This window comes from Camellia sinensis, chromosome 9, assembly GCF_055761805.1.
Source record: "Camellia sinensis isolate YWXY chromosome 9, ASM5576180v1, whole genome shotgun sequence".
NCBI lineage: Eukaryota > Viridiplantae > Streptophyta > Magnoliopsida > Ericales > Theaceae > Camellia > Camellia sinensis.
In genome coordinates this window covers 167,005,651-167,016,362 of record NC_138969.1, presented here as the reverse complement: position 1 = coordinate 167,016,362, position 10,712 = coordinate 167,005,651, and the positions used below count along the sequence as shown (strand labels likewise).

The following is a 10,712-nucleotide window of genomic DNA, read 5'->3' as shown; positions in this document are numbered from 1 at the left end:
AAATCCAGATTTCTTAAGGAGTTGGTTTTCTTCCAAATCTAGGATTACTTTTGGTTTTCTATAAATGCTTGGTTTTCTTCCAAAGCTAAGTGTACTTCTCCAGATCTTCTTTTTGGATCTTAAGGTTTATATCTGGAGATATTTTGTTAGGTTTTCTTTGATGTTTTTATTAAGTATTCAACTCATGGTTTAAAAGAGAGTACATCAAAGGTTTTGTTTGTTATACAAAAGAGAGAGTTGTTCTTCGGTGGATTCTGAAGAATTCGAGCCTGAAGCTTCGGTGGATTCTGGAGTGGCTCATTGAAAAGACAATTATGAGGTGAAGACGGGGTTGGAAGAGGCACATAGAGGTTGGTTCAATTAGGCGTGGATTCGCTAGGTAATTGAGAGTATACCTGTGTAATTCCTTTAAATCTTCTTATTGGATTGTTTTTGTGGTTGTTGCCCGTGGTTTTTTTTATCACAATTGGAGGTGTCCAATTGTGGTTTTTCCACGTAAAATCGTTGTGTCGATTTGTCTTGATTGTTTGATTGGGATTGTTTTATTGCTTAAAATTGATACATAATCACAAATCAACATCTAGAGGAGACCTTACTCTTAAAGATATGGGAGACCTTACTCTTAAAGATAGTGTCTCGGGATTGATCTTGTGGGAGAGTTTTAACTATCCTTATGACACTTTTTTACCGGGAATGATGCTAGGAATGAACTCCAAAATAGGAGAGAAACGCTTCATGTCTTCCTGGTTGACCGAAGATGACCTATCTCCTAGAAAGTTTGTTTGCGGGTTTTCAATGGACACACCACCGCAGTTTTCATTTGGAATGGTTCCAAGCCACACTGGAGAAGCGGTCCATGGGATGGGTCGAAGTTTATAGGGGTACTGGACATTGAGAATGCCTACGGCGATGGATTTAACCTTATACACGATAATCAGCAGGGAAGTGTGTATATGGCATGGCACGTTTACAACACGTCTTATGTCCACTTTATATTCATAACACCAGATGGAACTTTGAAGAGAATGTTTATGGATGAACAAGTCAAGAACCCGTATGTTTCTTGGATGGTTCCGGTCAATAGATGTGATATTTATGGGGTTTGTGGACCTTTTGGGGTTTGCAATAAGAATAAGTCTCCAAATTATGAGTGCTTGAAAGGGTTTGTACCAAACTCAATTGAGGATTGGCAGAAAGGAAATTGGGGAGGTGGTTGTGTGAGGAAAACTGATTTGTTATGCCAAAAGAACACTAGCAACTTAGCATCATCAGGAAAGGCTCAAAATGATGGATTTTGGAAGTTGAGAAGTATGAAGCTGCCAGATCATTTTGAATATTTGTACAGCGAGGATTCCTCAGGTTGCCAACAATGGTGCTTGAGTAACTGTTCTTGTGTGGCATATGCATATGTGACTGGAATTGATTGTGTGGTTTGGACTGGAGGGCTCATGGATGTTCAGCAGTTTTCACTTGCCGGGAACGACCTCTACCTTCGCCTTTCGTATTCAGAGCTGGGTAGAGTTAATTTATTTGAGCCTTAATATCTTAGGATTAGCAATATCATTTTTACTTTGTAATTTGTTTTTCATTGTCTTTTTTTTTTCTTTTGTTTTGTTTGTTTGTTTGTTTTTTTTTTTTCAGCAAAAGATAAGAAAAATAATGAAAAATTCATCATCAGCTTTACAACAATTTCTGGGGTTGTCCTCTTGGGTGCCTTCATGTATAGTTTGCACAGGTGGAGAGCAAATCAAAGAGGTAAGAAAGCTACATAATTGAATTCTAACAAGCAACTATGATTATTATTAACATATTTCAAATTTGAGAAATCTAAATACTTTTCAGTTCTGTGGTTCAATTTTTGTACATCAGTAAACAAAGAAAACAGGAGAAAGGACTTTGAAATGGCTGATTCAATGGACACTTTAGAGCTACCAATTATTGGCTTTGATAAAATATTAGCCGCTACCGATAACTTCAGCACAACAAACAAACTTGGGGAAGGAGGATTTGGACCTGTTTATAAGGTAATTATGTTGTTAAATATATGAATTAGTAGACATTTATCCGATGTACTAACTAATAGAAATGGGGGACTACAGGGAAAGTTAGAAGATGGGCAGCTAGTGGCAGTGAAAAGACTTTCGAGGCATTCTGGACAAGGCGTGGAAGAGTTTAAGAATGAGATCATATTGATATCCAAACTGCAACACAAGAATCTTGTTAGGCTCTTGGGTTCCTGCATTGAAGGGGAAAAGAAGCTATTGGTTTATGAGTACATGACAAACAAAAGCTTGGACACTTTTCTCTTTGGTTGGTTTATAGTCTCATCTTTCCTCCTGTAAATTGTTCATAGCATTCCATATTGTTACTATAACTATGTCTAGCACTCAGGAAAGAAATTTTCAAACTTGTTTTCTTCTTGTTCATGCTTTAGATGCAACGAAAATAGTGAAGCTTGATTGGGCTAAACGCTTCCACATTATTCAGGGTATTGCTAGAGGGCTTCTTTATCTCCATCGGGATTCTTGTTTAAGGGTTATTCACAGAGATTTGAAGGCTAGCAATATTCTCTTAGATGATGACATGAATTCAAAAATTTCAGACTTTGGGTTAGCGCGAACTTTCCAAGTGACACAAGAACTGGCAAATACGCAAAGAGTGGTGGGAACATTGTAAGGATCCTTTCTTTCCTTCAATAGATTTTGCTCACTTTTGCAGACAATTTTCTCTACTAATGCAATTATGTATTGATATGGAACATTTTATGTTTGAAAACAAATAAAAGTATAATGGAAATAGCCACTAGTAAGGATCATAACAGGCTCACCACTTTAAAAATAAGCTTAAAATTTATCTTTGATTAGGATGGAGACTAGAGTTACAAATGAGGCTAAGTAGTTTTCATTTCGGTACATAAATTTTATTTTTGTTTATCATTTAGTGAAATGACTGAATCTATATTGAGGAAATATAAGTGATTTAATAAATAAGTTTGTCTCCTTTGTTTTTTAATCTTTAATTGTTTTTAGAATAGTCATATTATATTTATTGACTGGATGTCCCAAAATTTTGGGTAAGCATAAATGTAATAATTTCTAATCAAATGGAGCGGATACATGTCTCCCGAGTATGCAATGGGAGGGCTATTTTCAGAGAAATCGGATGTCTATAGCTTTGGTGTTTTGCTACTAGAGATGGTCAGTGGCACGAGGAATACGTGTTTCCATTATCGTGAAAAATATTTGAACCTCCTTGGTTATGTAAGTGCACTACTTTCACCTTTACATGCTTTCATATATTGTTAGTCACCACCATTATATGTGGTTCGACTAATTCATATATGGACATGTGGAACTATTCTAGGCATGGAAATTGTGCAATGAAAGCCGGGCATCAGACTTAGTAGATGAGGTAGTGATTGATTCATGTTCCTAGTCTGAAGTAATGAGATGCATACATATTGGCCTTCTTTGTGTTCAGGACCACGCTGCGGATAGGCCAACAATGTCTGTTGTGGTTCTCATGCTAAGTAATGAAATAGATCTTCCACATCCAAAACAACCTACATTCACTATTCAAAGCTTGTCAGATGTCGATCTTCGGTCACAATGCAATAAAATATCTTCCGGTAGTAAGGCATCTCTATCAATTATTGAGGGGCGATAACCAATTAACAAATTATATATATGTCGCACAACATATTTTGATATATTTGTATAATGACAACAGCAAATATAGCAAGTATAATAATATAACTATGTAACATAGTTGAGTTTCTGTTTTGGTTATTTGGTGTTATAGTGTACTTGACTTTGGAATTCTTGAAGCAAATGGATAGTTAGGTATGACAACAAGGCAAGTGGCATAGAATCAAATGGTTCATGACCACAATATTCATACTATAATTATAATAATTAGTAACTTTCACTTTACGAGTTCACATTATAGATTCGTTTTTAATAATTTTTTTTATTACGAAGTAGCATAATATAATACAATTTTTTTTAATTTTCTTATTATGCAAGTATATATTGTAGCATTCTATATTTTGATAACTTCTAATAGTTTCTCTTTCCAACTTAATCAAATAGAAAGCAAAAAAAAATGTGAACCATTTTTCTTATTCTTTTTCTCTTATGAATTCACAAAATGTGAATGGACAACATGTAGGGCACATAAGTAGCCTAAAGCCAAATAATCTTTATTTGACAAATCTCATATTCTGACCTGCAGAGGACACTTAAGTGCCAGAGTGAGGTTTTTCGGATTCAAGTCTATGCAAAGACATTCGCCTGTGTTGTAATTTAATTCTTAGCATACTAACGCTATCTTTGTACAAAAAAAAAAAAAAAAACCCCTCACATTTTGTCCTTTTACTCATTACTTCTACTGTTACAAAAATGCATAACACAAACATTTTTATTTTTTATTTTTTATTTAGGGGTAAGTTATAGGCATGCATAAAATACAATCAATCTTATTTTTTTTTTGTAATTATATTAATTTCCTCTAAAACATAAATTGCTTACCAATTTAACCTGTTCCCTTAACCTTGATTTGTCTAACATAAAAATGGTGATGTCATCTTTTTATTTTAAAATGTCTACTTTACCCTTCATAGTAATCCCTATATGTAAAAATACCCATATTTCATATCTGAATATTATATGCTGAAACCCAAATGGCCTCTCCCATCCCTTAAACCAGTCACCAATGAATCACTATCGACAACCAACATCAAACACTTCATCAATATATATATATATATATATGTATATATAATAATTTAGAATCAACACATATCAAGCCAGTGTTTTGAAGATATGTTGCCCATAGGCACGCCCATGTGTTGAAGATTTGTTGAAAACCAAACACAAAAATTTAAGGTTAAATATAAGGGGAAATTTAGCTAAAACTCACTAGGCCCAATATGTTTGTGTAAAGGACAATCCAAAATGTTTTACTTCATAAACCTCCTGAGCAGGAGGCATGTTCTTCATGAAGGGCAAACTAAGGCTCAGTTTGGAAGAGTTTTGGAAATATAATTCTATCACTTGATTTTCACGTGGTGTTTGATTACAGTTTTCAAAAATTAATTCCACATTAATTTTTGAAAACTCTTTCTGAGGCGGGAAAATTTGGGCTAACTAGTCATCCCCCTGGATGTCCGGCCGGTCGTCCTCCGGCGTGTCCTCCTTCCAGGGGGACGACCGGCCGGACGTTCGATCGTCCTCCCGAATGTCCGTCTGGTTGATCGGAACAGTGCAAATTTTTATTTTATTTTATTTTATTTTACAATTGACAACTGTTATTTTTTATATTTTAAATAAAAAAAATTCAGAATTTTTAAATTTTTTTTATGAGTTTTGAATAGAATTTTGAGTTGTGTGTTTGGTTATGACTTGTAAGTTTTTATATCAAATATCATATGTCACATCAAAAATTCTCCACTCAATTTAAACTCTTTTCAAAACTCATTCACAAAACAAATTTTTCACACTCAAATTATAATTCTAAAACTCACAAACTCAATTATCAAATCATAATTAGAAAACTCTACCAAACAATACCTAATATTTTTCCTCTTTCATCTGGACAATCTTACCTTGGATATATATCCCAGAGATTTGAACTGTTAGCGTAAGTTTGATCATTGTTCTGAGTGTTTGATCTAGAGAACCTCCATCAAGTTAAGAAAGGAAGTCCAAAATAGCTGCTATTCACATGCCAAGAACCACGCTTGCCTCCTCCACCGCTCTGTCATGTGATTCAGGAGAAGAAATCCACAAAGGTTGCAAGTGTTTTTGTTTTTGTCGTTTGTATGGAATCCATAAATAGGTACGTATGTTTAGAGTGAAAAGTGTGGAGTAGTGAGAGCCAAAGAAAAGAAAACAAATTTGTAAGAGTGTTGCTCTGTATGTTCTTCAAATTCAGTAATTTGAATAAGTTTTGCAATTCCTCTTTGAGTTTCAATCACCACAAGTGATTGAATGATTCCCATCAACCCAAAATAGTGTTTGTGTTAGAGTTGAAATTTTATTTAATCATTGCTTGATTGTTTTTGATCATGTATGTTGAATTTTTGATTAATTGTTTATTTTTTTCGATTTGTTTTTGTTGTTTGTGAATCGTAATGTGTTTGTTTACTACTTTGTAAATATGAAAGTAAAGTTTCATCTCTGCTTGTTGTGGTTTCTCATTGTAATATATATTCTCTTTTTAACAGTAAAATTTTACTCTTGTAGTTTGTCCTTGTGTCATTTGTTTGTGAACTCATAGTGAAAATATGTTTCTTAATTGATTGACAGTAAAATTTTATTATAAATCAAAATGAATTTTATTTTTCACGTCAATTTCAATGGTAATTTTTTTTAAAGAATTTTATAGTCAATCTAAATCTTATTTAATAGATCTTCATGAGAGGATTCTAAAAATACTAATTTTATTAAAAAGCGACATTTAGATAAAAAGTTATATTATTTTACAGTTTAAAATTAGTCACTAAAGATATTTTGGTAATAGTATTGTGAGCTGGACTTTTCAATGAAAATTTTTTTGTACTTGTTCTTAATACATTAAAATTTTATTATGATAAGGCTTTGACCAAATAAACCAATTATGAATACATCCTTTGAGATTTTCTTAAAATATAATTGTCTTTTGTTATTTTGGAAATTACATTTCCCCATTCAAATTTCTAATCGCATAACAAATGATATATTTCATTAATAAATTATTAAGTCAATTAACAGTTTCTAATGATGCTATAAATATATTTTAATTAACAATTTTGATAATTTTATTATTGCATAAGAAAATAGTTAAAAATTTTATTTTTTTCTATTAATTTTCTAAATAAAAAATTCTGACAAAAAAGTATTTGTAATTTACAAAATCGTAAGAAACAATCCATATTTCAAACAAATTTTAAAAAATATATTTTTAATTTATTCAAAATTTAAATTTATGTTACGAATAAAGAATGTGACATGTTTGCCACCATCTTATCCCACCAACATCGCTACAGCATTATCTCCAATCTTCTCTCCTCTCATCCATTGCATTGAAAATTAACACCGATAGATTTTGAATTGCGGCAATAAGGATGACAATCTTCCCCCAACTCCGCCCTCATGTGTTTTTTCCACCCCGATGAAGAAGTGGGGCATCAAGAATGGGTTTTTCTTCTCCCTTTTTGTTCTACTTGGCTTCTACTCTAATTATATATATTAAATATATTTATAGTATGTATAATTTAAAAAAAATTATTATAATAAAATTAAAACACTAAGATAATGCAAATAACAGTTATTTTCACTCATTTATTTATCATTATATATCTTTTAATTTTCATTAATTATAAATTATTATTCATAATAAATCATATTATCTATGATTTTTATTAGTATTATTGCTATTCTTAAAATTACAAAATTAACTTACCCTGTTGCCCCCTCTCCCTCACCCAACTACCCCTTGATTTGCTCTAATCCTGATATGATACGAAGCGGAAGCAGGGATAAATTACTGTAAACCCGCCTTGTTGCCATCTCTATGTGGTGATGAATTACGGTTGCCATCTCTATGAGGTAAGGGTGGAGGTGTTACATTGGTGTAGGTCATTTGCTTGTAATGGAAGGAGTTAGCCTTGGAGAGGGGCAGAGGTGAGGTTGATTGTTGGAGGTGTCAAGGGTGAGAAGATGGAGACAGAAGGACATAAGGTGGACTAGAGAGTAAGAGATGAATTTTTTTTTTTTCATGTTTTAATTTTAATTTTTAATTTTTAGATGCACTTAAAACAAAAATAATTGTTAGAAATCTTGTAAAAAAATCACTAAATAAAAAATGGTTTGAATGACAATGCTTCTAAAGTTATGGTTTGAATTTGTGTTGGTTAGAAGCATTGTTATATTTGGTTCTAGGCTATTGTGGTGGTGGGACAATAACTTGTTAAATCAAAATTGGTTGTGGTTACGTTGTTTGGTTATGTTTTAAAAATAGGGGCAAATTACAAACACTACCCTCGAGGTTTGGTGAAAATATAAATTTCCCCTTGAGGTTTGAGAAATTACATCCCGCCCCCTGAGGTTTATATTTTCATAACAAATTTCCCTCTGAGGTTTTTATTTTCGAATAGATTCCCCCCTAATTTCCCCTAATTTGTTATGAAAATTTGATCCTTAGGGGTAATTTGTAATTTGTCAAACCTCAGGAAAAAATCTGTATTTTTACCAAACCTCGAGGGGGGTGTTTGTAAATTGCCCTTTAAAATAGTGGTAATTATGATCTATTGTGGTGATGATTTTGGTTAGAATCAAAATGGCCTTTGGCTATGATCCAAATCGGATTGAATTCTGAGCTAATATGGTTACGATTAATGACTTAAAATTTAATTTTTTAGAGATTTTATACAAAAATGAATTTTTATTAATCTTTTTTACCACTAAATATAAAGTAATGGGATTTCATATACCATTTCCCACTTATATGAGAAATTTATTAGAAAATCATCTTTCAAGTATTTGTATCTCAATTAGTTCATAAGATATTCTTATATTTCAATAAGTCCTATTATTTTGGATATTTGATCCACCAAATTCTAATTCTTATATTTAAGGTATTTTATGAACAATTTTACCTTGAAACTATTTTTTGAACCTTTAGTAACTTAGTGATGTGAACATTCATATTAAATAAATTTGACAGTGTGAATGTTTACGTCATGAAACATTCACACTGTCAATGTGAATATTAATGCACGCTTCATCCTATTATTAATAAGGATATTTTGGTAACTATATCATCTAAAAGACTTATCAGAACATAAGAAAATAATTTAGAGTATGTAAAACATAAGTAGGTGAAAAATAATTTATGAATAAATGTCCCTTTATAAGTATATATATCATTTTGTTCCTTATTATTATTATTATTATTATTATTATTTTTCTGATAAAATACTAAAAGTGGAAGTGCATGCAGTATGTACATTGGTAACGTATATAGTAGAATTTTACTTAAAAGAAATATGTTTTCTAACTTTTCTTTGAAATCAACAACTGGTTAACTCAATTGATTATTTCTGTACACGTTCAAATGAGAGGTCGAGGAGTATTTTATTTATTTATTTTTTATTTTTAATTTTATTTGAGAGGTCAAGGAGTTAATCCTTAATTGTTTGTTTTTATTAGAAAATCTTTTTTTATTGTTTATTTATTCTTTATTATGAGCCCTTTATTGTGTTACGTAGTAGTTGTTGATCTCTTTCTTATATTATGTATTGATTGGTAATGTTTAAATTATGAAATTGTACTGTTAGAATTTTTTAAATAGTTGATAATTCAATTTGACATAATTCTTTTAATATTTATAAAATATAAATATTCTTTTTTTAATTAAAAAAAATTATTTGGTTGCACTACTAGTACAAGCTCCCATTGAGTTTTATTTTATTTTTATTTTTTATATTTTTTTTTTAGTAAATAAGAAGCATTGCCTAGACGTTGCCTTTGATATTCGAAATGGTTGAGTTCCTGCTAGATTTAAATTTAAATTTGAGAGAATTGAAGGGACTCATATAAAGTTTAAGTCGATTTGATAACCGTAATCTTACGAACCTCTTATCTCTCTCTCACCACACCCTAAGGTGTGGCCACTGGATCATTGGTTTAAACCCCAAGGTCTCCGTAATCTTATATCGAAAAATAGACAGCAAATATGTTTTTAAATATGGGCCATTTATTTTTTAGAGACAAACACAATAAAATGAAACTACTACGATTATTGGATCGACTTAATTTTTTTCGTATATAATATATATGGAGGACCTATAAAATGAACCATTCGAATTATCAAAGCAAGATGCACGGTGAGTCCTACAAGCTCCTCAATTTTTAAAAATTAAATTTAAATTTAAGAAAAACATGATCTTTTAAAAAATTTGTTAGATATTTAATTTGAAAAAATTACAAATCAGTGTTCCTTTCACAAAATATTTACAAATTTATGAATTTTTTTTGTAATTTTAATTATAAAAATTTATCACTAATTTAAATTATTATCTTAAAAAAACATGTATTGAATTGCGATTTCACTATAATTTTCAAAGTTCACATCGTGTAGCGTGATGACTGGAGTCCAACTCCAAAAAAATAAAAATAAATTATCAATAGGTTATAATATTTGGTCTTAACTCCCATCAAGTCTTATTGAAAATAAGTTCTAGTAAAATCGTTGCTAAAAATAATTTTTTTGTGACGATTTTTTACACGTGGTGCTAATAATTGACAATTAGTGAATTTTTTTTTTTGTCATGATTTTCATATACTATTGCTAAAACTTACAGTTAGTGACGTTTTTCTATGACGAATTTTTCATACTGTCATTGAAAGTTGTAAATTAGTGACTTTTTTTTGTGACGGTTTTTTAAACTGTCGGTAAAACTTATAATTAGTGACTTTTTTGTGACTAAATTTTCAACTGTCATTGAAAATTCACAATTGGTGACATCTTTTAATGGTGTTTAATGAAAATTTTCATTAATTATCATAGGACCTATTGGATAATAAATCCACTTATTAGAATGTATACGTAAGTTCCCCTAAAAAGAAAAACCTTGACTTGGTTGACTTTGATGAGAAAGCACAAAAGTGGAATAGAAACATTACATGTAGGTCTTATTAAGTGGACTTATTACTCAATAAGTCCTATAA

At 31.0% G+C, this 10,712-nt stretch overlaps 1 protein-coding gene across 1 annotated transcript; it reads left to right on the top strand.

Annotated features, from left to right (window-relative positions):
* Window positions 1–606: 606 nt before the first annotated feature.
* Window positions 607–2,676, top strand: LOC145799884 (G-type lectin S-receptor-like serine/threonine-protein kinase At1g61480). The gene is made up of 6 exons (XM_082889525.1): window positions 607–871; window positions 1,009–1,515; window positions 1,642–1,755; window positions 1,870–2,024; window positions 2,100–2,310; window positions 2,435–2,676. The coding sequence occupies exons 1-6, from the start codon at window positions 607–609 to the stop codon at window positions 2,674–2,676; spliced, it is 1,494 nt and encodes a 497-aa protein (XP_082745651.1).
* The last annotated feature ends 8,036 nt before the right edge of the window (window positions 2,677–10,712 follow it).